The 27,543-nt window shown below is 32.9% G+C and overlaps 1 protein-coding gene across 2 annotated transcripts in view; it reads right to left on the reverse strand.

Annotated features, from left to right (window-relative positions):
- RPS6KA6 (ribosomal protein S6 kinase A6) overlaps nt 1-27,543 on the reverse strand; it is a gene marked incomplete at its 3' end in the record, with an annotated part of 166,101 nt that overhangs the window by 50,624 nt on the left and 87,934 nt on the right. For both annotated transcript variants that reach the window (XM_082864243.1, XM_082864244.1), the window contains exons 7-17: nt 18,862-18,968; nt 18,531-18,568; nt 11,313-11,455; nt 8,635-8,705; nt 8,312-8,400; nt 7,232-7,290; nt 5,447-5,549; nt 4,686-4,816; nt 4,123-4,245; nt 3,503-3,592; nt 2,163-2,321 (exon numbers count right to left, since the gene is read on the reverse strand). In XM_082864243.1, coding sequence (XP_082720369.1) covers nt 2,163-2,321; nt 3,503-3,592; nt 4,123-4,245; nt 4,686-4,816; nt 5,447-5,549; nt 7,232-7,290; nt 8,312-8,400; nt 8,635-8,705; nt 11,313-11,455; nt 18,531-18,568; nt 18,862-18,968 — 1,113 coding nt within the window. The remainder of the gene's footprint in view (nt 1-2,162; nt 2,322-3,502; nt 3,593-4,122; nt 4,246-4,685; nt 4,817-5,446; nt 5,550-7,231; nt 7,291-8,311; nt 8,401-8,634; nt 8,706-11,312; nt 11,456-18,530; nt 18,569-18,861; nt 18,969-27,543) is intronic.

A 27,543-nucleotide genomic window follows, 5' to 3' on the forward strand; every position in this document is an offset into this window, starting at 1 on the left:
TACTTTCTCCAACCATGATGGCCCTGACAACCTGAAGTACACAGACAAAATTATCTCTATCAGACAGATGTTCCAGGTTTTTTATTTTTGTTTTTTTCTTTTTGCGGTACGTGGGCCCTCACTGTTGTGGCCTCTCCCGTTGTGGAGCACAGGCTCCAGACACGCAGGCTCAGCGGCCATGGCTCACGGGTCCAGCCGCTCCGTGGCATGTGGGATCCTCCTGGACCGGGGCACGAACCCATGTCCCCTGCATCAGCAGGCGGACTCTCAACCACTGTGCCACCAGGGAAGCCCCAGATGTGCCAGTTTTTATCAAGCCACCAGTTTTGTTAACCACTTCCAATCTCAAAACTCAATTATCAGTTCCACTTGTAGATATAATGGACTAAGACCCTACTCAACACCCCCTCCCCACGGTAAACAACTATAAAACCTAAGTAGAAAAATCAACTACCTTGAAGGTACTGGGGAATGAGCAAAAGGAGACAAGACTCTGGTGGGGAGTACATACTTGTCACAAAGCAGATTTTTCAGCACAAACCCTCCTAAGAAAATTACCCACTGAAAACAAAACAAAAAATAATCACTGGAGAAAAATAACAGACTATAATAAATCTCCGTACGTTAATACACAAATGTGCAGTACACAATCCAAAATTATCCGATATACAAAGAACCCCTCCCCCCAAAACAGATCACAGTTTCAAGAAAAAAGAAAATCAATTCCAACTCCAATATAAACCATGTTGGACCTAACAGCAAGCATTTTAAAGTGGCTATTATTGTGATATGATAGATGTGCTAGGTAATGCTATGGTGGCAAAATAACATATAAATGTCTCAAATCAACATGTACACCTTAAACGTACACAATGTTGTATGTCAATTATAGCTCATCAAAATGCCTTTGTTCAACATTCACAAGACTAAATAAATATAAGAGAAATTTTAAAAAATAACGTAGTAAAACAAAACACTTTCAATGCATGAAAACTCGGCAGAAAAACAGAAACAGTAAGAACCAAATGAAATGCTAGAAATGGAAAATATTCTGAAATTCTCTGTGATGATTTTCTTTCTGATACACTATCTACTTCATTCAATCTAGTCCTATTTTTAATCAGCAGTTTACTACATTAAAAGGTCTTTCAAGACAAGGATCAAGACTTAAACCCATGGTTGAATCTGCAATACCTTTTATAATGTCTGGCATGTAGAAATGCTCAACACGTTTATCATTAATTTACCTAATTGATGTAGTGTTTAATTTCTAAAATAATAAAAGAGATGTTTATCATTTTCTTCTTCTCAAAAATTCCGGTCATCCTTTATTTTAGAGTGTGTTGATAAAGACAATCAAGGAATTAAATTATTATAGAACTACTCCTTTAGCATTATACAATTTACATGTCAAAATGCTGAAAACGTACTCTGTAAAACCACACTCAAAAATGAGTTCTGGCCCCTGCAGAATTTTCATTATGTCATTTCTGAGTCGTTCATTGTTTTATTGTTTATATGTAAGTGGGTACATATCTACTACTACAACTATTCAAACTTACATTTTTAAATTATTTGTGACTCTCTTTTCTTGTTTAGCTATATATATAATAAAAGTTACCTTGTTTTGATAACTCAGTTCATTTGCTTTCTTTATGAAGAGATAGGAAGCAAAATAACAGGCCTGCACCTCCACTAGAAATTTCAATATAGTAATACTTCAAATGTTTAGAATCCAAATTTCTTACTGTATTGGGGGAGGGGCTGGCAACAATCAAGTTATGCAGTCTTGCCAGAACTTTCATGCTAGGCATAGTATAATCTGAATAATATTCACAACATGCCCTTGGATAACTCTTTTTGTTTCACTTTTAAGTTTGATTAGGTTTAATAATTTAAAAGTCAAGGTTAGATATATAATTCAAACCACTTTTAAAACTAATATGCTATTAAATTAGGGCTAACAGGTAGAGTGAAGAAAATTAATAAGGTATTACCCAATTTCCTAATCCTATAACCTTCACTAAATTATGAATTTTATTAGGCTATTCCGTATAAAAATATGTGATAAAAAGTAATTCATTTTAGGTGTCATATCCTATATATTATTTTGTGAAGATATAAGCCCCAGAATTAAAAGGAAGACTATAACTACAACTTACTCCTTGACAATGAAGATAGTCAACTGTGTTAGTTATTATAAACAGTACATCACTAGCTTCCCGTTCTGAAAAACATTTTTGTTTGAGAATACGGTCAAGTAGCTCTCCTCCTTTCATCAAATCCGTAACAAGGTAAACATATCTACCATCATCATAAACCTAAAAAAGAACATATTTTCAAAATGATATTATTTATAATTACAATTCTGAAATGTTTTAAATTATATTTACTTTGCTTTTCTAATGAACCTCTAGTGTTAAAAAATATTATTCCTTTAGTATTAATATAGTGCAGGCTCTACTGAAGGTTAAACTGGCTAAATGGACTCTTACACCATTCTGTGAGACCATGTTAAACATATAATTGTATTAGCTTTTGAAGTTTTCTGTTATACTTCATCAAAGAATATAAATGGAAAAATAGAACTTTGTGCCTCTCAAATGGCATCTGTCTCACTTTTTTACTGTATTATAGGCACTTTCCTTCCTTAATGATAGTAAGCTTCCTTCTGGCAGTAAATATATTATTTGTTTTTTAATATCTTCCCCATAGTCTATTATCTGACATGGTGTCTTAAATATTTGTTGAATTCAAATACTATATCAAGGAGAATATATTAAAAATATATACACCCTTTTATTCAGAGCACGTGATATCTACATCTACACATACAAACACATATGTGTAGACATATATCTATCTATCCACACACATACATACATTTACATATATATAAAATACTATTTAAGGATTATAAATCAAAATGTATATCATATTATCTGAAACAAACTGATCAAGGTGATGGTTTATTGTCTGCCTTTTCTACAGAGGAAAGAGCATTATTTTCTTTACATGAAAAGTTAGCATTCAGTAACATCTATTACTATGAGTCATATGTTCACTTTTAAAAAAGTAGACTAATACTATTTCAGCCAAGCAACAATACACAGTGCTACAGCCAATTGCTGTACAATCAAGAAAGTAAAATCTCCTAGAATTTGGCAGATTCCCAATCTCCTGTATCTTCTATACTTGTAGTACTAGAGAATAATAAATGTTGCTGGTGATAATGTTAACTAGTTAACAGCTAGAATACATTCAAGTAATCAGGACACTCTCATTTACCAACCGTCATAGTTCCTTTCTGACGTTTTATAAGAAGGGTAGTAGTATAAAATCATCAGGGGAAAAAGAAGAACTGAAGTGGCAAATTTAAGAGTCTTAAGATTTTGTGGCATGAAAGTAAACATACCATGGACATGAAAAGTTTCAATAAGAAAATAAAGTGCCAAGTCATAACTTCATTAGCTTAGCTGATACACAGATTTTGAATACCTACATCCTTTAAAGTGATAATGTTAGGGTGTTGTCCATAGCGCATCAAAATTTCAATTTCTTCTGAGGGGTCTCTTTTACTTTTGTCAATGATCTAAGAAATAAGACAAGAAAAATCTCAGAGGAAAAATATTTTCTTTGTCTAAAAATGAATGACATAATTTAAATTTGGTTATATTTTCAAGCAAATAATAAAACTCCAGAGTAATGTTTGTCTCACATTATTTTAATATTTAAAAATTTCCTATAACTGAAACAATAAAAAACAGAGCACTTTCTTCAACATTATATTCCATCTAACTAAAACTATACTGATAATTTGATCCAAATGTGACAGTAATTGTCACAATTGCTCAATCTTAACATATTACATTAAAATAAAATTATTCAAAAGCAAGACATTCATGAAACACACTGTTCCTCCAAAATAAGTCTTTTTTTATTGAACAAAATAAAGTCTTGGAAAGAAATTCAAAATGAAAATATTAAGTCTTAAGAGGTTTTCCTCATCATTTTATCTTTGCTTTCTCCACTTGCTCCACTGAAAAACTGTCTGTCAGTTGACCTGCAATTTAACTTACACATATAAAACAAACAAAAAAAAGTTAGCCTCAGAGACAATACCTTCACTGCAAATTCCATGTTGGTAGCAGTGTGTATGCATCGTTTGCAAACAGAATAGGAGCCAACACCAATATCCTCTTTCAATTCATACGCTTCACCAAATTGTGCAGCATTTCCATTTATCTGTTTTTGTTAAAAAGTAAAATACAAAATAGAATGATATGGTTTCACATTTTTTATCTTCTCTCCTAAGTATACATTCTTCTTAAATCTTTTAAAAATCAAGAATAATTCTAGAGAAGTTTTATCAGTATTTATAAATGGTTAACACAGATTCTGAACTGATCCTAAATTGTAGACTTTCTAGATCCCCAAAGCCAATACAATAATTAAATCAACTAGCTAATACATCACCCATTACATTTTCTTGCCAAAAGAGATCACATAAATATAATTAAAGGTTACTACTGTCTGCTTTTTTCCAAAACATATGGAGACATCTTTAATTCATTATACAGAGATAAATGAAGCAGTTGAAAATCACTTAAAAACCACTGTAAATCCATTAGCAATAACTGAAAGAAATAATTATCCCCAATCTGAATAATCTAAGTGGAATTTACCTGAACAATTGGTAATACATTTGCACTTGTGATTGGAGTGATTTTGTATTCTTCTGCAATAGAAGTTGCAACAAAGCTGAATCCTTTGAAGAGTTGATGAGCATTAGCACTAGCTGGCAAACCAGGAGAATCTAATGTCCAAATAATTATATTTAATTAGAACTACACAGAATTTTATGATATGAAATGTGAACATTTCTTTGAATATAAAGGAAACCATTAAATGTTATCATCAGACATACTATATTAGGTATTTGATTTATTTTATATTATCTGTTTCCCCATACTATTATGCAAGCTCCATGTAGATTATAATTTTTGTCTGTTCTGTTCACTTCTACACTGTCACTGCTTAGTACATAGTAGGTATTCAATATTTGTTGATGAATGTATGAAACAGATGCCAATAAAAGTAAACCTCATTAAATTGTAAACTATAAGAGTCAGAGTGATATATCTCATATCTTACCTCTTATCCCCATCCTTTAATGCATTAGCATGTCAAAAAACTTTTAAAGTAAGAAAAAAAGAAAACCTTCACCCTTTGCTCTAGTCTCTGCTTCCCTAGTAAATACTTCCCATGTAAAGCCTCTGTTTGAAAGGTGTCCAAGCAATGCTGTATATAGGATCCACACTTCCACACAGGGCAAACCACCCTCTGCAAACTTACAATTCTTTTAGTTTTTACCTAAGAAGCTAGTTTACTTTTTTAACCATCTAACTGAATAAAAGCCCTTATGTTACACATAAACATGCATTACCTTTAGGTGTTTTTGCAGTAAATTCAGGATCAAAACAAAAAGTATCATCTGGTTTTCCAGAAGCCGGTTTGAAAGGAGGCTGAACTTCTCTCTTATATAATTTCTAGAAGAAATAACAGAATAACACAGAAATGTATTAATACTTGAAAAATTATTAAAGCAGAACATGATATTCACAGTCCTTAACAGAAGACTCACAATTTCATAAATGAAATTTCAACAGGCTTCAGATACCTGTTAACCAAATTCTAACCTGTTAACCAAATTCTGTGTATCATCTAAACTTGAGAGATAATGTACAGAATCAAATGAGACCAAGAAACACAGCAGCAATGCCACAGGTTGCATTCACGAGGAATAATTCTGTTCAGTTTTGGATTTCAAAAACTGACTTGAATTCTCACTGGTAAAATAACCATACAGAACATATCACAATGTTACCATGCAGAAATAACTAATAACATTCTAGAATATCAAAATTAATAATTAGTCTAACTCCAAGAAATATGCATTATACCTATTTTGTTTTCACATAATAATATGTATTAGATGCACTGATTAAAGCTCTTTTTATAGAATTCAAAAATTGAAACTTGTCTAACAATCTAACTTCCTAAAATTTATGTTTTGGAAAGACATATAAAATATCTTACAACATAACTATTTTTTGGAAATCTACTTTTTTAAAAGCTCACAGTGAGGGAAAATTAATAGAGGATTACTTTAAAGTAATTTTCATTTATTTAAACATGTACACATTCCACTCTTATTATTTAAGAAGAATAAACAAACTGTTTAGATATAAAAATAATGGAAAAATCATTTCTAGTTTTTCTAGTTAAAGAAAAAGGAAGAGCAGAGAAGCATTAGAAAAAAATGACAAGGGAATGCAAGGACACCGAAAGAGGGATGCACACAGATGTGACAAAGGGCAGACTCCCATGCAGTATGTTCACTGTGTGGCCTTTCAGGTTATTAATACTATTAATGTGTTGCAGTTTTACAACTATAAAAACTAAATCAAAATATTAACTTCTGAAACCTGTTCTACAAGCCAGAAGAAATAATAATTTGGTCAGTGACTAGTGGCTCTCTACCTCTGCCTTAGAAACCAAAAGAGACACTTTTTCTTTAGGGATAATTTTCAATACCAGTGCCAGAATTAAATAATCAAAAACACTTACCTATGATGATTCATAGTACATAAAATACATAAAGCTGAGTTGTAAACAACAATAAAAAGTGAGCTTTTCTAAGAAAAGCTCATTAGTCTGGGAGTTGCAACTTAAAAAAATTTAATACATGACTTTGCAGAATTTCACAATGTTTCTGTTTTCATGTTCTCTCAAAATTTAGTAAAATACCTATATACAAAGATTTTCACTTCTTAACAAATTAAATTTGTTCTAATACATGACAAAGAACCATTTGAAATCAAATAACATCTTAGATTCTTTAGAATTCATTTTTCTATAAGAATCTGTCCTATGATTCATCCCCTTTCTCCTTTCTCTTCTTCCCCCCACATTCCCCAACCTAGAATAGGGGAGAATATTAACCATATTTAACAGGTAAGACAAATGAGCAACAAAAATTTACTACATATCATCCACACATCTACTGGTTCAAGGTAATTGCATGAAATGCTACACCTGTAAATAAAATCTCATACTAAAAATAAAACAAATGGATTAAGTTTATCAGCAAAGTCCATATATTACCATTTACTCTTGAGTTTTTGCTTTTATTAAAGGTACTCAGTAACGAACTTGCTACTGAACTTACATTCCAGTCAATATTTGCAAAAAAAAGATGTCTTTTGATTTCGTCAACTCCTTCTGAACCTATAAAAATGGAAAGAATGTTTTTACCAGTCTGAATTTTTTAATCTGCTTACCTGGCTTCCAGGCTATTATCTGTAAATAGGAGTACACACATTTCATAGATTCCTTGAAGTGAAAAGTTTACAATTTCTTATCTGATGTTTTATTAATTGGTCCTCTGAATTCAATATAATAAAAAAATAGTTGATGTTCATGCTGAAGCACATAGGGTATCATGAAATACTAAAATACCTTCTGAATCAAATAAAAATCATGTCTAACATAGCATTAAAATTTAAGCAATTTTCATTTTCTTTTTTTTTTTTTTTTTTTTGCGGTACACCGGCCTCTCACTGTTGTGGCCTCTCCCGTTATGGAGCACAGGCTCTGGACGTGCAGGCTCAGCAGCCATGGCTCACGGGCGCAGCTGCTCCATGGCATGTGGTATCTTCCCGGACTGGGGCACGAACCCGTGTCCCCTGCATTGGCAGGCGGACTCTCAACCACTGCGCCACCAGGGAAGCCCCTTCATTTTCTTCATAATTCAATTTATGATCTCATATCTATAGGCCAAATTAAAAATGCAATGAATAAAGTGGCATCGAAATTTTAACACATGGACATAAACAGGATAATAGGATCACATTTGGATCCAGGGAAAGGCTACTAGAAAGTAGCCAAATAATGAGCAGTTATGGAAACATAACATTTATCTTGATGAATATTGGAAGGGACAAAATAATTATCTTCAAATATCTAAAAGGATTACCTATAGAAGGGAGAACTCTGTGAATTATGTCAAAAGAGACATTCATATGATATAATGATATATATTAAACATAAGTTCTGAATAACTAGACCACTCCATTTTTAATGATGGGTATAACAGAGTTTACTGGAATCTTTGCATACATAAAACACAGAATTCTACGTATAAACACATAACAGCAGTAAATGAACTTAGGCCAGAAAACATAAAGTCATAATTATTCTCCCAAAGCATGTAGTATATTGTTATAAAAGCTAAGAAAATAAATAATACCCAATCTATTTGCTGGATTCCTTTTGAATAACATCCTTAGAAGACTTTGTGCTTCAGCACTAAGAAACTGCGGCATTCCAAGTTTTGCTCTGGAAAAGAGGATTTCAGAAAATTTCATTTAAATCTAGCCATACTTCTAAATTTATAAATCCCAAAAAAAATTTTAAAGAATGCTATCACAATGGCAAATAATGTCCCCTATACGGTGGAAGGGAATGAGACAGTGAAAAATGTTCTTTTGTGTCAAATGAAAACCATAACAAGTTTCTCAAAACTGAAAGCAAGGAATTTTTCTCAAAAGAAAAAAAAATGTTTACACTTACTTTAATATCATATTCATGGTCTCATTTCTGTCTTTACCTTGAAATGGCAGAGTACCAGTAAGCATTTCAAACTAAAACAAACAAAAAATACCACAAGTCAACTTAGTAAAACTTAGAATTTACAATGAAATTCTTCAGGAAAAAAAATGAGACTTGTAATACATGATCATCAAATCATGCAGAATCTACATGATAGTAGGTCAAAACAGGACCAGAAAACTAGGTCACTTAAGGAAATACACCTCTGGTACCCCACAGTATATAGGCCAAATGAGAGGTGATTTGTAGCAAATGTAACCAACCATTTTTTCAATCCTAAATTCCTCAAACCAAAGCAATGTGGAAATAGACACAAGGCATTTTCTTTTAAAACAAAGATAAGCTTTTAAAGCAAACATTTAACAGTGAAAGAAAAGCAAAAATAAGTACTGAGCCATTTCAAATTCATACATGCTCAAGAAAGATAATCATTCTCATTCCCTTTGCTCTCTTTACGAAAAAAAAAAGGAACCAAACAAGAAGCTACACACACAGATACACACACCACACACTGATATATGTATTTTAATTTGAGACAGTTGTACACAGCATAATGAAAACTTTTTCCCTAAGAGAGTTAATTGAAATGTGGATAACTAGAACATTAAATAATCATATTTAAAAGAAAAAGTAGGTCTGAAAATGAAGACCATTATAGCTCACTAGAGAGAAACGTTTTCATATCCCTAATATTTAAATCTTAAGCTTAGATTCAAAAATGGCTTTGGCCTCAGTCCTCTGTTCATTTATTTGAACTTACAACCTTAGTTAGCTTATGCATTCAACTCTCTCCTGATGACTGATGACTCTCAAATCGATTCCAGTTTCAATCTCTCTCAATCCCCAGTTTTCCCTTCCAAATCTAAAGTAATGGTTCTCAACTGGAGCCTGAAGAGATAGGGGTAGGAGTCATAGAAAAGGAATGAAGACGAAGGGAAGTATGGTGTATGGGGATCATCTCTCTCAAGCTCCAGTCCCCTGCCCCCAAACCTAAAATAATGGTTCTCTCCTGGGGACTGGAGGAATAAGAGGTGGAAAGGCAAGAACAAAAAGAAAAAGAGAAGGATAGTACATTGGAATCACACCTTCTCCTCAAATAAACTATATGCTGGCTGGCAGAGTAATTTTTTGTTGTTGCTGTTGTTGTTGTTGTTGTTGTTTTTTAAGGTCTTCAGATGATTCTGATGCTCTCTCCACTGCCCTCTCCTAATTCATTACTATCAAGGGGTTAAACACTAACCCACAGTAACCTATGCAACGTGTTAAAAATAAATTATTTCCCCACTTTCAAAATCATCTGTCCTTCGAAGCTATCTCTTTTCTATTGAACTACCTTTCTTTCGATCCCCTGAAGTTTTAGAGGTATCTCTATCTTTGACCTTTCCCCTCTGCTTCATCTGTGGCATTTAATCTGTTACTAAGGTCAGCCACTTCTTACCTTGAAATGTCTTTAAGATCTCCTTTTTTTCATTCTATAATCTTACAACTGTCTTCTAAGGAGAACTTCTTGGTCTCCCTACTTTCAGTTTCCTCCATTTGCAAGCCATTTATATAATGCTACCAAGGCTAATTTTCCTAAAATACATTTTTTCTCTAATTACTGTCGTGTTCAAGAATCTACAAAAGTTTCCAACCACCCAGAGAATTGCGTGCAAATCCTTATAGGCTTATAGCCTCATTTCCTCCACCTTCACCCTCATTCTCCACTACTACTCTAGTCAAACTGGTTCTCCAGGTCTTTCCTAATACTATCACAATACTATTCTTCTTGACACACAGCTATTTGAATTTTATCCATTCTTTAGGGCTTAATTTAAGTTCTATCTCCTCCGCTTTTCTTACATCAACTTATATGAATTCTTGCCTGAACTTCTAAGGTATTTCCAGGCAGTTTATTTAGCTATTCCATTTGTTTCCCCAACCAGATAGCATGCTTTCTTAGGTCATGGAAAATGCCAAATATTGTACTTCTATCTGTTCTCACCCCACTGCCCTTACCAAATCCCAGGCTTATAATAGCCACTTAATATATTGATACATCATACGGTAATTCAGTGATAAAGAGGCAAAAATGGATTATCAGGCTTCTAGAGCAAACTGTATCTGATTCAACAGCTATTCACTTATCACCCTACTTAATACTACAAATTCTATGCTTAATCTTATGCCAAATCAGTCAGTCCATATGCTCATTATGCTAGATACTGTGGGAGATTATAAGTAGTAGAAGACAGGATTGCCCTCCTTAAGAGGTTTACAATCTTTCTAGGGACATGCTTGAAAAAATGTGACAATAAGATAATATACCATAAGGTGCTAAATTCTGTGATACCTAGTTAAAATACCATGTAACTACTAAACACATTATTCTGAAATCTAAAATCTGGTAGGCCTTTATCTAAGTTTTAAATTTGAATAACTTGTAAAAGAATGCTGCCATTTACCTTTTAATCTAGCAACTAAAAGAAATCAGAACACCAAAACCCTAATTTTTATTGTATAACAGCTAGCCAATCAAGTTTTTTAACAGTCATGAACTTGAGAACCCTATTCTCACCTAACACATCCCAACACTCAGATTAAAATTCTAAACAATACTAATTGTATATTGGCATAATTAAAAAAAAAACACTACTTACCATAAGGACACCATATGACCACCAATCAGCACTCTGGGAATGACCTCTTCTATTTACTACTTCAGGAGCCATATACTCCACTGTACCACAAAATGAGTAGGCCTTCTTCTCCTGATCTACTGATTCTTTGCTGAGTCCAAAATCTATAATAACAATATTACACAAAAAACATATCTGAAGATCTTCAGAAAATAGAAAATACCAAAAGAAACTAAACGATGAATTAAACCTACTCATGATGGCCTACGATTACCATTAAGAAAGCTCCTTACCTCAGTTAAACCTCATCCTCAAAATACATGTTTTCATGTCTATACAGGAATATGATTCAACAATTTTGAAAGGACAATTAAATTAAATCAACACTGTCATAGTGATCTAATTTTTAAAACAGACTAAGACAAAAAATGATAGTAATTTGCATTTTTTAAAATATTAGGAAAGCAAATTTTGCTTTGGTTTTGGTGAACTTCCACTTTGTTTATGGTCTTAGAAGAGCTAAAGGTACTAATATATAAAAATCAATCTTATTTCTATATACCAGAGATAAAAAATTGAAAGGTGAAATTTTAAAAGTACTATTTATAACATCACCAAAAAACCCTCATGAAATCCACAGGTATAAATATACAAAGAATGCATATACAAGATCTGCATGCTGAAAACTATAAACATCAATGAAAGGAATCAGAGTAGATCTAAGTAAATGGAGAGAGATACTGGTCATGATTTGGAAGATTCAATGTTGTTAAAGATGTCAATTCTCCCTAAACTGATCTACAGAGTCAATGAAACATTAATAAAAATCCCAGCAAGATTTCTTCTGTAAAAATCAACAAGCTGAATTTAAAATTTATATAAAAAGACAAAGTAAATAGAATAGCCAAAACAATTCTGAATAAAAAAGGAAAATTCAAGGACTCACACTACCTGACTTCAATACTTACTATAAACCTATAGTAATCAAGACAGCGTTGTACTGGAGAAAGACTACACACACACATACATATATGAATGCAACAAAACAGCGTCCAAGAATAGACTGACATATACAGTCGCTCTGCTATTCTTGTTTTAAAACTGCAAATTTGTTCCAATGCGATTGATACCTTATTGTTACCTTTCAGAGATTTATACCACTCCACAAATGTCCTTTGCTGTACTTTTCTGACAAAACTGACATTTAACACTAGAGTTTGCTTGGCGAATATAACATGAATTTCAAATTTCAGCTTGGTTTATGTGCAATTTTGCCCACAAGAAATAATAGGTGAAACACTAGAAAACTGCACCTAGTTGAACTGAGCCAAGCAGAAATACATACATGCACACACGTCAAATATCTACCAGCTATTTCAGCACATCATGTGTGTTACAAGCCACTTCTGTTCACCTGTAGTATTAGAACTCCCAATTCCAGATAATTTACCTCCCACTACTTCACAATAACTTACAAACTGCAACCTTTCTGATGCCAATTATAGAAGCAAATTTCAGGATTTTTTTCAAGGTAAGGTATCATATTTATTGTAGTATTTATCTATTCTTAATCAGTTAGAACATATAAAACAATGCCATCATTTTTAACAGCCTCCTATCTTTCTTTAATGTGTCACTGGTTATATATTTTAGTGTTAAACCCCGAACACCATTTTCTCCATAAGTCATATTTTTTACTATGCAATTATGCATAGTACAGTGATTTTTAAGATCATATGTGTTGCATTATAACAGAACTGGCTATATATATAGCCAACTGATTTCTGACAAAGATGTAAAAGCAATTCCATGGAGAAAAGGTCAGTCTTTTCAACAAATGGTGCCAGAATAACAGAATATTGATATACAAAAATCCGTCCTCATACCATACCTCATAAACAAACATTAATTCAAAATGAATAATAGACCTAAGTGTAAAACCTAAAACTACAAAATTTCCAAAAGAAATACAGGATAAAATCTTTGTGAGCTTGGGTTAGGCAAAGATTTCTTAGATACAACATCAAAAGTATAATCCAGGGCTTCCCTGGTGGTGCAGTGGTTAAGAATCTGCCTGCCAATGCAGGGGACATGAGTTCGAGCCCTGGTCCGGTAAGATCCCACATGCTGAGGAGCAACTAAGTCTGTGCGCCACAACTACAGAGCCTGCGCTCTAGAGCCCGTGAGCCACAACTACTGAAGCCCGCATGCTACAACTACTGAAGCCCGTGCGCCTAGAGCCCGTGATCTGCAACAAGAGAAGACACTGCAATGGAAGCCCATGCAATGCAACGAAGAGTAGCCCCCGCTTGCTGCAACTAGAGAAAGCCTGGATGCAGCAACAAAGACCCAATGCAGCCAAAAATAAATAAATAAAATAAATATATATATTTTAAAAAGTATAATACATAAAAGAAAAAAGTTGATAACTGGATTTTATCAAAGTCAAAAAGTGCTCTTCAAAATATATTGTTCAGAAAATCAAAAAGAAACTAGAGACTGGGAGAAAATATTTGAAAATCACATATCATATAAAGGACTTGTATTCAGAGTATATTTTTAAAAACTCAAATTCAGTAATAAGAAAACAAACAACCCAATTTTTTTAATGGACAAAAAAACCTGAACAGACACTTCTCCAAAGAAATACATGAAAAGATGCTCAATGTCATCATTTGTTAGGGAAATGCAAAATAAAATCACAGTGAGGTACTACTCTATGCCTTTTACTAGAGCTAAAATAAAAAAATACTGACAATACCAAGTAATGGCACGGATGCAGAGCAACTGGAACTCTCATACATCGCTGATGGGTATGCAAAATGGTACAAGCACTTTGGAAAACAGTTTGGAGGTTTCTCATTAAGTTAAACACACACTTCCCATATGATCAACCAATCCCACCACTTGGGTATTTACTGATGTGAAATAAAAAATTATGTTCACATAAAACCTGTACAAAAATATTTCTAGTTGCTTTATTTGTCACTGTCAAAAACAGGAAACAACCCAAAAGCCCTTTAATTGGGGATTGGATAAACAAACCATGGTACCATCATAAAATGGAATACTACTCAGCAATAAAAAAAAGAAATCACTGATACACACAACAATACAGATGAATCTCAAATGCATACTAAATAAATAAAGCCAGATTCAAAAGACTATATACTGTCTTCCTATTTATATTATTTTGTGGAAAAGGCAAAACCATAGGACCAGAAAGCAGATTGGTGGTTGTCAAGGGGTAAAGGGAGAATTGATTTATAATGGGAAAATTCTGGGGGGTGAGGGAACTGTTTTATATCTTGATGCTGACTGTATGCATTTGTCAAAGTTTGCAGAACTATACACAAAAAAGTAACTTTAAAAAATAAACTTTTGTATTTTGAGGCAACTGTAGACTCACACGCAATTATGTGAAATACTACAGAGATCCCGTTTACCCTTTAGCCAGTCTCCCCCATGGTATTATCTTACAAAGCTATATTACAACATCACAACCACAATAATGACAATGATGCAGTCAAGATACAAATTAGTTCCATTATTACAAGAACAATGAGTTTTACTCTATGTAAATTATACCTTAATTCTATAAATGAAAAAATTATAAGCCCTATAATTCTCTTTTAAAATAAAATACAATATTAATACTTAACTTTAGGACCCCTTGAAACTGATTTTTTAACCATAATCAATATTTTCATTTAAAAATTACTTATTCTTGTATAATAACTGAATGCATTATGATTTTCAGCATAATTTTAAAAAATCTTTTCAATGTACTATGCTCTTTCTCCACATTTTAAGGCTTTTAAACTCTGCAATTCCATTTCAAAATTAAATTTAATGAAACCTAGTCTCTGAGGTCAGTTCAGCTGAATATAACAACATACCTTGTAGAGAAGAACACTGGCTTCTTTGGCCAGTCCACAGAGAAGGAAGAGGGGAAGAGAATTTTCTTATCCTCTGTTACCTTTCAGAGATTACACCACTCCATAAAGGTCCTTTGCTGTACTATTTCTGACAAAACTGACATTTAACACTAGAATTTGCTCAGCAATCAACGGACAAAAATTTTTACAATAATAAGAGTTAGCTACAAGATTAAATAAGACATATGTTAATCAGTGTTTTTTCCAAAACACTAATTTGAAAAGAAAATGTAGAAATCAGCTATATAAAGGGTTTTTGGCGGGGGGGGGGGTGAGATATACCTTTGTTTCCTTAAATGACTCTTTTAAAGACGTTAAAATTTAAAAGCATGTCCAAAACACAACACTTTTATGAGTATCTACTATATGTAAAAGTAATTTCAGTGCCTAATTTTCAGATAGCCATAAAAATTACTTAAAACTATTTTCTTATGTATACATTTTTTTCTTAAATATTCAGCTCAAGTACTGTGTGATTTAATTTCTGACACTGCATATTTTATCTTCCCTCTCTTTATAAAAATTACTTCTGAATTATGTCCCTCAGAAGTGATTCTGGAGACTCCAGATTCCCTTTCCCACCCAGGTTTGTGATACTCTTACATCCATCCTTGTCCAAATGCCCTGACCCTCCACATCCATAGCACCCTCTCCTCACACCTGATTCCCAGTTCTGGCCTCTCCTGCCTTTTCATTTACAGGGCTGTGTTGTTAATTGAGTTAATGTCTCAGAGAAATTAGATCCTTTGCCTAAAATGAGAACCCTAAGGGCTCACTGAAAGTACTACACATGACTTAGCACATTTACCAGACCAGCCAAAGCATGCAAACTTGAACAAGGAAAACTGAACTCAGGAAGAGACAGCTATGGAATCTTTCTGTCTGCTTCTAAAAAGATGCCAATGTGACCTGTGCTTCCTCTACAAATTCCACAGGCTGTGATAGAAATGAATAACATAGTTCACCATATAAACCAAAAGAATAACCATAGTTCATCGAGCAAATAGTACTCGATGATAGTATTCAAAATGGAAGGAAGGAGATAGGAAGAGAAGGAGGGAAAAAAGGAAGGGAAGGAAGGAGGAAAAAGGCACAGCAGGTAAGAAAGCAAGAAAGGAAGAAAAAGAAAATAAAGAAAAAGAAAGGAAGTATAAAAATAAAAAGAAATTAAAGGAAAGAATGAAAAAAAATGAAATGTCTTAAAACACTTGCTATGAATGGTCACACTTTAACCAACCTTACTGGAATGTTGTAAGGTTACATCCATAAATTTATTATTCATTACAAGACTTTGAATTCTGTTATGATCATGAAACTGTAAATTATCTAATATTTATCATTGTGTACTTTCTTTAAAGAAATATTGGTGTCACTTTAAAGGAAAATAGATTAAATTGTTTAAAAATATATATAAATCACAGTTTCTTCCTGTCACAAGCCTTGTGTCCCTTGCTTATAAATTAACATTGATTCTAACTACTCTTTACTCCTCAGCCCGTTTAAGTCCAAAAGGTGTAAAAGCAGAATTCATATTATAAGACTAAATATAAAACAAGTTGACATCATTATTCACCCAATTAACCTTAATGTAGAAGAGAGATATAGGTAGAATTTATTCTACTCTTTCCCCACCTTTCTTCCTCACCCATGACAAAACAGGCATAACTTATTAAGAAAAATGAAAAGAATTAAATTCTAATTAGCATTGCAACTAAAGATTGACTGTTGTAAAATAAAAATTATGTATTATATAAAATTTCAAAACTCTACTGTTCTCTTCATATTTCTCTTCCTTATCCTCTTTGAATCTCTTTAAATCTGCTTTGCTTCTTTCATATAGTAGAAAGAGAATCAGGCTATGAATCAAAAAAAGATTTACTAAACTTTACTTGAACTTTGTCACATTTACTTGAGCTTTCAAGTTAACAACTTTATACTTTATTTTTACATTGAAGAAGTATACTTAGGAATTTAAAGCAACTTACCTTTAAAGTGTACTGGTCCAAAATTCTCTGTAAAGCCCACATCTTCATTTTATCTCTGTTTTAACATTCTGATAATTAAATACAGAATTTACTATCTATTTAAAACATAAGTAACCTTTTGAGATTGGCTCACTCAGCACAATGCCCTTGAGTCCATCCAAGTTGCTGTATATATCAAGAGTTATTTCCTTTTTATTGCTGGGTAGTATTCCATTGCATAGATGTATCACAGTTTGTTTATCCATTCACTCTCTGAAGGACATTTGGGACATTTCCAGCCTTGGGCTATTACAAACAGAGCTGCTATGAAAATTCATGTTTAGGTTTTTTGTGTGCATGTAAGTATTTATTTCTCTAGGATAAATGTTCAGGTGTGTGACTACTATACAGTTCTATTTATATCATATTCTTAAAATAACAAACTTAGAGATATAGAACAGATAAGTGGTTGCCAGGATTTAGGGAAGGTGGGAAGGGTGACTATAAATGGGCAGCACAGGAGAGTTCTTTTGTGGTTATAGATCAGTTTTGATTATTGATTGTGGTGATGGTATTTGACTCTACATATGTGAATAAAACGTCATGGAGATATACACAAAGACAAACAAAAAAAGAATATGTGCAAAAACTGGTGAAATTCAAGTAAAGTATATAGTCTAGTTAGTTGTAACTGTACCTATCAATTTCCTGGGTTTGATAATGCACTGTAATTTTGTAAAGTGTCACCATTGGGGGAAGCTGGGTGACGATACACAAGACCTCTTGGTACTATTTTTGCAACTTATTGTGAGTCTATAATTATTTTAAAATTAAAGGTTTTTTTTAATGGTATAATAAGGATACCTTATGCCTAAAGGTCCTGTGAAAATTATCAGTGTTTCACATACAGTAAACACTCAACATTCAAAATAAAGTAAAATAAAATGTGTTTTTACAAAAGAAAGAATAAAATGAACCTCTTATTATGAAACACTTGGTTCAGAAGTTTATAATTCACTATATTTCAACTGTGATAACTACTTATGATAAATCTTTCAGCCTAGACTGAAACAAAAATGATGTGATTTTTCCTAGAAAACCAAATGTCATTTCTTGATGAGGACAGTGACTCTACCATATAATTTTTTGGTATTACAATTAGAGCATACTGAGAGTTATCTTATCCACCCTTTAAATGAATTTTAGTTCACCAAAGAAATAAACAAAATGCAAATTAAATCAAGAAAGAGGGAAAAAAACAGGCTTAGACAAATATATATATTAAAATAACAAAAAATATAAAACAGGCTTAGGGTAGAATGAGAAAATTTGCATACCTGTTAACTTGATATGTCCTATTTCATCAAGCAAAATGCTGTAAAGCAAAATTCACATTCAACAACGTGGGATAAAATATTTTTACATAAAACATTTACATAAAAATCATCATAAAAGAGGTCAATATCTATTTGATATACTGGAAAATTTTGAAATGACTAATTTAAAATCAATGGGTATCTTATGAAGATTACTTTTTAAAGTAAGTTTCATATAACTGCATAATTCACGTATATTTTCATATAATCTTTAAAATATAAGACTTAATGGAGAAAAAAGTAGTTATAGAAATACTGGTAACAGGGATACATAAAGACAATATAGCTTTACTTTTCTGGCTTCAGGTCTCTATATACAATTCCTAATCGGTGCAGATGATCCAAAGCAAGGGCCAGTTCTGCGAGGTAGAATTTCACATCTTCCTCTGTAAACAGAACCTAGAATAAAATAATAATTTACCATTTGATCTTTTTTTTTAATGTTGAATTTATTTAAAATTTCTTCTTTAAAAACCAGTAAACAGACAAGTCTAGGTAAACAAGAAAATAAAAGAAGTATATAGATGGAACTAAACTATTTAAGAATCCTTCTCAGACTTCCCTGGTGGTGCAGTGGTTAAGAACCCGCCTGCCAATGAAGGGGAAACAGGTTGGAGCCCTGGTCCGAGAAGATCCCACATGCCGCGGAGCAACTAAGCCAGTGCGCCACAACCACTGATCCTGCGCTCTAAAGCCCTCAAGCCACAACTACTGACCCCATGTGCTGCAGCTACTGAAGCCCACGTGCCTAGAGCCCGTGCTCTGCAACAAGAGAAGCCACCATAATGAGAAGCCTGCACACCACAACGAAGAGTAGCCCTCGCTCACTGCAACTAGAGAAAGCCCGCATGCAGCAACGAAGACCCAATGCAGCCAAAAAATAAAAGTAAATAAATAAATTAAAATAAATAAATAAAATAAAATATACTGAAAATTTTTTTTAAAAATCCTTCTCTTCAACATTTTAATGTAGATCTTCCTAAAACATATTATGTAGCTTGCATATCTTTTTACCCTGAATGTACTGCACAGGATTTACCTTTTTAAAAATGACTTAGTGTCATAATTCGGTTATTATATTTAGTACACTACTATATAGGGATGCTCTCAGGATCTTTGCAGTATATTAGATATTTTGTTTTAGCATTGGTAATTCCACTATTTCCACTATTTTCTCTTTCACTGTCTACTATCACTTCTCAGGAATTTTGCTTTTAGCAGCTCTACTAACCTAAAGCTTCAATTATACCAACAAAAGTTGTCAAATTAGTAACTCATATTAAACACGGTTCTAAACCCAATCTCTGACCTAAGGGGTAGCTCCAAGACTCTTCTGCTAGTAGAATACATGAGCTTAAAGGCACTGAATTCCTCAATCTTTTTCTGCCTGGGAACAGAGGTGCTATGATGAAGTGAAAAGTGCACTGGACTTAGAATTAGAATTAGCAGTGTAATGTTTGACATTTCACTTAGCCCTCGGGGCTTCAGTTTCCAAATCTGTAAAATAAGGATAATAGTATCTGCTACATCTACTTAACAAGGTTGTTTTAAGAGTCAGCTTAGTTTATGTGGGGAAAAATACTTTGTAAATTGTAAAATCCTATGTGTGTAACCATGAGGTATTATTGTTATAGGTTTATGTCTATATCCATTCAAAAGTGAGTGTTAATTTACACACAAAATTGGGCATTACTCAACCATTAGATGTAATTGTTAAGATTTATCAAGGGCTTCCAATTGGCAAAACAAATAACTTGTCTAGAAATTGGTTATTTTCATTAAAGAAATATCTAGATTATTAGGAAAACTCAAAATTTTAATGAAATATCATAAAATCTTATAACTGGCTTGCCCACTTAGAATTATGGCCACTGAATTACATTATGCAGACTCAGGTACTAGTAAAATTTCTGAGAATGAACAATGAAAGATAAATTTTGATATTATACCCACTTTTTAAAATGTTCTATAGAAAACCAATGATTGTTCATTATCTAAGTTTCAGGAGAATTCATTTGAATATTATAATGGTAAAAGTATAAGAACATCATTTTCACTTGGTATTTTATTAAGAAGAAGAACAGATGTTACCTATTTCACTTCTGAGGAAGGCTAATCAAAACGTTCATGGAAATTTAACACATAAGAAAACCCTAAACAAAAGTCTTTCAAACGCTAAAAGAAGAAAACTGCCTAGTTTACAGTTTATGACAAGCATATTATCTTGTCATGAAATTGTCTCTGAGGAAAGCTTCATGATGGACACAAATAAGAAACTTATTAAGTAACTATCACGTGCCAGCCACTTTTCATTATGTTATTACAATCTGTTATTACAATCTTCTAAACAACCCTATGAGGTAGGTATTATCACCACCTTACATATGGAGACTCAGAGTGATAAAGTAACTTGCCTAGAAAAACACAGTAAGAAGCAGGCAGGATTTGAACTCAGAAATAATTGTCCCTAAGAACTACCTCTTCCCCAGAAGCCACTTCTGCCATATGTTATGTTACAACTTTTTAAGTTTCAGGTTCACTACCATTAATGTTTTTCTATTCACTAATTATCCTGAGTCTCCCCCTAAATAAAAATCATCTAAAGCCCCAGCACCGTGAGGTAAGGACTGCTAGTCTTTCTGTCTGCTCTTCAAGTCGTTCACGTATGTATCTATGAGGGTGTGTGTTTTAACATATTTGAGATCACACTACATAAACTATTTAGTGGCCTCCTTTTTCCCCACTTAATATTATATTATAGGCATTCTTCTATATCTTTAACTTATTAATAAAGAGTTTTCAATAGCTGTACAATCTCAACATACTAATTTACTATAATTTACCTAATGTTCATTTAGGTTATTTCCAGTTTTTCACTATTATAAATAACTCTGTAAATGCATATATATTTTTGATATTTATGGTTATTTCCCCAAAATGGATTTCTGAGAAATAAAAAAGCAAATACTAGGCAGTCAAGGAGAATAAATAGTCCAAGACTCTCGACGTACAGAACAAAATTATTTGTCAAAGGGTTACAATAACTTACATTCCCATCAGCAGCTTATGAAAGCATTTGTCTTACCACATCCATGATAGCATTGAATATATCCTTTTAAAATATCTTTTCTAATTTGATATATAAAAATGGAATCAATTGTTCTGATTCTTAGGCTATATAATTTTCCATGTCTAGTGGCCTTTCCATCTTTTTAGTGAATTATCAGCAATGTTTTTGCCTATGTTCCATTATTTACTTACTGTTTTTTCAATTGGTACAAGCCCTTTAAATATTAAAAATGTCAGTCCTCCATCATATTATTTGTAAACATTTTCCCTACTTTGTGCTGGTTTTTGATGTTCAGTAATTCTTAATTTTATGTAGTCAAATTTATATATAATTTCTGTATGATTTTACTTCATTATTTTAATGATTTAGGAGACCTCCATTCAATAGTCAACTACACATTCAGTTGCATTTTCTTTTAGCATGAGAAGTTTTCCAGATTTAGCTCTTTAATGTAAGTAATATTTATCTTTGTATGTGGTAGTGATAACAATTTAAAATGGTTTTTTTCTGAAATTCCTAACCAATTTCTCATATACGGTTTACTGAACAATCAATCTCTTTGCCATTAACTTGTGATTCTTCCTCTATTATAATAATATATGGTAAGTCATATATACCAGAATATTCCTGGACTATACAGTATGTTTCTAATCTTGTGTTGATACTGTGATGGTTTGCTTATAGCAGTAGCTTTATAAAGTTTTAAACAAGAGGTAGGGCAAGGAAATGGTGTTCTTTATTTTCAAAATGTCTTAGTTCTTTTCACTTGTTTACTTTTCCAAACACGCTGATAAAATCATCTGTCAATTCAAACAAGAATTCCTATTGGGACTTTGTTTGAAATTTTGTTAAGTCTACAAATTGATTCTGGAAGAAATGGAAGTTTTATAATTCTCAGCCATTCATCTCATTGTATTTTCTTGACATTAGCAAAATATGGTATGATCTAAGAGGTGTGTGTGTGTGTGTGTGTGTGTGTGTGTGTGTGTTTGTGAGGAGAGAAATTTGGGGAGGTGCTGTTCCCTTTAAAATATATATGATATACATTATAAATTTCTTTAACAAATACAAAAATGTATTTTTAAAAGTCTTTTTCTAAGGCATAAAGTTCTCATTTTTGATGATATAGCAGTTTTTTGTACATACACATGAAGTATAACCAATAAAAAACTTATTAATAAGCTGTCTATAGAAGTAACCATTAAATCATTTCTTAGCAGCCTGTTCAATGAATATACGAATTTATTGTCTTTTGGGAAATGCATTTAAAATGCTTGTTCTTACCTAATATTCCAGACTTAGGAATCAAAACTTACTGACTGCATCTCTGTGCTAGTATGGGTTTAGATAGTCCCACATCGAGAATGGAGGTCTGAAGAGTTTAAAAGAAAATTAGAAATGACTACAAGTAAGAATTTCTCAAACATATTCTTCACGCTTCTACAATCTAACACAAGAAATCATGAATACTTGTTATACTATTGTCCCTCTGTGTGTTGGAACCAGCTTTTAATAAGGTCCTTTAAAGACCCACTGGGAAGGGGTCCTAGACAGACCCCATCACATACTGAACTCTGTTTTAGAGTAAAGAATATACCAAGGTCACAGTCTATGTTCATGCATGGAATGTTCTATACTGGAGGTAGACAGGTAGAGGCAGAGAGAGAGACAGGTTTTAGCCACTTAAGCACTAGCTAGCATCCCAGAATCACACTGTTCCTTTCTCACAGCAAGTTCTAGAATTCTGAGAATCAAGAGTAGTTTTCTCATATTTTAATTATGGAAGTGAAATGTTGAACCACTATTACCCAATTAAAATTCTACTCCCAGACTACCACTTCAAGACAAAATGAGGTAGACAAAGACAGGATTTAATCTCCCATCTGAAACAACTAAAACACAGGACAAAATATATGAAATGACACTTTTCAAGACACTGGACATCGCAACAAAGGACAGTGAATATTGAGAGATGGAAACAACCATACAACTGTCCTAGCTCACTACCTGGAAAGAGTTCTTAAGCAGCAATGCAGGGAGGGCAAAGTCAGGCCAGAGCCTGGAAGGCTCCTGAGTTGATGAGATGGAGCTGAGAGAGTGGGGAGACAAGAAGGACAGAATTCATAAGATAGAGTACAGAAGGGAGAATTACAGAGAGAGAACCGTAGAGTTATATAGATGGTCTCTCTCAAGTATTCAGCAGAGAAATGCTCAGCGCATGTGAGTGAGGAAACCTGAGCCAGAAAAATAACCAATGGAAGTATTAGAGGGACTAATCCATGGAACTCACACAGGGCCAGGAATAGTTCCTATTACCTCCACACAGAGCAGAAAACCTCATAATTCACAGGGCACTGGACAGAGTAATCAGATGCTTCACAGTGGTGTAAAATCATCCCGATTAGACACTGCTCTGGTCCAGTTTAACAATCTGAAATAAACTAGTTCCGCACAAATTCCAGAACAAAGTTCAATAATATTTATAGGAATACAAAACAATCCATCACCTAACAAGGTGAATTTCAGGATGTCTGCCATCCAATGAAGAATTCCCAATCATGGATCTAAGGAAACTACTTGAGCCCAGGAAAAGAACAACCCTAAAAGATTTTTAAAAAAGAATTCACAGAGCTCACAAAGGACCAGGATAAGTCCTGTACCAAACAGTGAGAGTGAAAAATCTCATAATTGATAGGCTGGTTAGAGTACTAAGAAGGGTCATGTTTCAGTATTGGGAAAAATTAATCCTAAATTCTGCTTTGGTACCACATAACAAAGGTTAAAAGCAAGACTCAACAGGTTAACTGCATCCCAGAACAAAGCTAAATACTACTTATAAGAAAACACAAGTATCTAGAGTACAAGAAAATTAAATTCATAACACCTGCCATCCAATAAAAAATGACCTGCCATCCAATAAAAAATGACCATACAATTATGCTGCCACTGAAGCACAAAAGCAACCATAGACAATACTTAAACAAATGGGTGTGGTTGTGTTCCAATAAAACTTTATTTACAAAAAAATCAACAGGCCATATTTGGCCTGAGACTATAGATTCCTGACTCCTGAGTTAAAAATTTATACTACAAACCCTAAAGCAACTATTAAAATAAGACAACAACAAAATGTTATTTTGATAAAAAGCCAACCAAAGGTATAAAAATAAAATCATGTAAAATAATTAATTAAAAATAAGGCAGCAGGGCTTCCCTGGTGGCGCAGGGGTTGAGAGTCCGCCTGCCAATGCAGGGGACACGGGTTCGTGCCCCAGTCCGGGAAGATCCCATATGCGGCAGAGTGGCTAGGCCTGTGAGCCATGGCCGCTGAGCCTGCATGTCCAGAACCTGTGCTCCGCAACGGGAGAGGCCACAACAGTGAGAGGCCCATGTACCACAAAAAAAAAAAAAAAAAAAGAGGCAGCAAAAGAGAAATCAAAGAACAAAGAACAGAAGGGACAAAAATAACTCCATGAATAGAAAGATGGAGATTCAAACCCAACCATATCAATAGTCAGATTAAATGTTACAAGTCTGACACACCCATTAAAAAGCATAGATTTTCAGACTGTATAAAAGACAGGGACAATTACATGCTGCCTTAAGTACTGCACATTAAATATAAGGACAAATAGATTAAATAAAAATATGGAAAACAATATACTAAACTAACACTAATTTTTTAAAAACCTGGAGTGCCTGTATTAATATTGACGTAGATTTCAAAGCAAAGAACATTAGCAGGGATAAAATAAGTCATCTCATAATGACAAAGTGTAAATTCACTACGAGGGAATGATAACCCTAAAGGTTTACACACTTAATAACAGAACTTTGAAATACGTGAAGCAAAATCTGACAGAAATTCAAGAAGAAATAGATAAATCCATAATTATAGTAAAAGGTTTCAATCCCTGTCTCTCAAAAAATGTTAGAACATGTAGAGAAAAAATTAGGAAGAATATAGTAGACTTAATACCACTATCAACCAACTTAATCTAATCGACATTTACAGAACCTTCTACTACCCAAAAGCAGAATACACATTCTTCTCAAGTACACATGGAACATTTACCAAGATATACCATGTTCTGAAGCATAAAATAATTTAAGTGAATTTAAGAGAATTCAAGTCATACAAAGTGTGCTTTATGACTACAATAAAATTAATTTAGAAATCAATAATAGAAATTTATCTGGAAACTGCCTAAATATTTTTAAATTAATTAGCATACTTCTAAATAACCCATGAGACAAAGAAGAAATAAAAGGAAATTAGAAAATACGGTGAACTAAAAGAAAATAAAAACATAACATATCAAAATTTGTGAGATGATGCTAAAGCAGTATTTAGAGGGAAACTTGTAACACTATATGCTTATATTAGAAAAGAAGAAAAGGTCTCAAATCAATAATTTCTGCTTCCATCTTAAAAACCAGAAAAGCTAGTGAAACACAAAATTAAGTAGAGAAAAATGAAGTAATAAAAATTAAAGTGGAAAACAATGAAACAGAAAACAAATACAATAGAAAAAATCAGTGAAACCAAAAGCTGGCTGATTCTCTAAGAAGAACAATAAAATTGATAAACCTCTAGCATGGCTAAGTGAGATAAAAAAAGAAGACACAAAATACCAACATCAGGAATGATGATATCAACATCACTAACGATTCTATACCTATAAAAGTCATAAGGGGATATTATGAAAACTTTATGCCAGTGAATTTGATAACTTTGATGAAATGGACAAATTCCTTAAAAGACACAAGATACTAAAGCTCATTCAAAAAGAAAGGTGAACCGAATGGCCCTAAATATATTAAATAAATTGAATTTATAGTTAAACACCATACCATTAAAAAAACACTTCAGGCCCATATAGCTTCACTAGTGAATACCACCAATCATTTAATGACAATTTAACATTGAACTTTTCCAAAATATTGAAGAGGAGAAAATTCTACCCAACTCATTCTATGAAACCAGAATTGCTCAGACACCAAAATTAGATATAAACAATAAAGAAAACTACAGTCAAATATCTCTCATGAAAATAGATGCAAAAATTCTTAACAAACTTTTAGTAAATAACGTCCAATAATATGCAAAAAGGATAATACATCATGACTACATGGGGTTCATCCACAGATGCAAAGCTGCTTCAACATTTGACAATCAATCAATGTAATTCACCATATTAAAATATTAAAGAAGAAAAAAACATGATCATCATCTCAATAACTGCAAAAAAAAAAGGATTTGACAAAATCTAACATACATTCCTGATAAAAACCCAACAAACTAGTAATAGAAGGGAACTTTCTCAACCTGATAAAGAACATGCAAAAAGACCTATACTTAACTTTGTAATTTATGGTGAAAATATGCTTTCCCCCCTAAAATCAGAAATAAGGCAAGAATGTCTGCTCTTACCAATACTTTTCAACACTGATCTGGAGGATCAAGCCAGTGTAACAAAGACAAATAAATGATGCCCATAATGGAAAAGAAGAAGTAAAACTCATGTGCAGACTACCAACAGAAAGTTCTAGTTGTAGTCTACCAAAAAGTTGCTAGATAAAATCAGTAATTTTAGTTATACTGTGGGATACAAAGTCCAATATACAAAAATAGTAATCATATTTCCATCCAATTTGAAAATAAAATTAAGAAAGTAATTCAAGTTACGACAGCATTTTTTAAAAAGAAAATACTTGGAGATAAATCTGACAAAAGACATGCAAGACCTGTACACTGAAAATGACAAGACACTGCCGAGAGAAATTACAGAAAACTTAAATAAATGGAGAGAGATACTATGTTCATGGATTGGAAGACTCAATACTGTGAAAATGTCAATTATCGGAAAATTGAACTACAGATTCAATACAATCCCAATCAAA

This window comes from Leucopleurus acutus, assembly GCF_964270905.1.
Source record: "Leucopleurus acutus genome assembly, chromosome: X".
Lineage (NCBI taxonomy): Eukaryota > Metazoa > Chordata > Mammalia > Artiodactyla > Delphinidae > Leucopleurus > Leucopleurus acutus.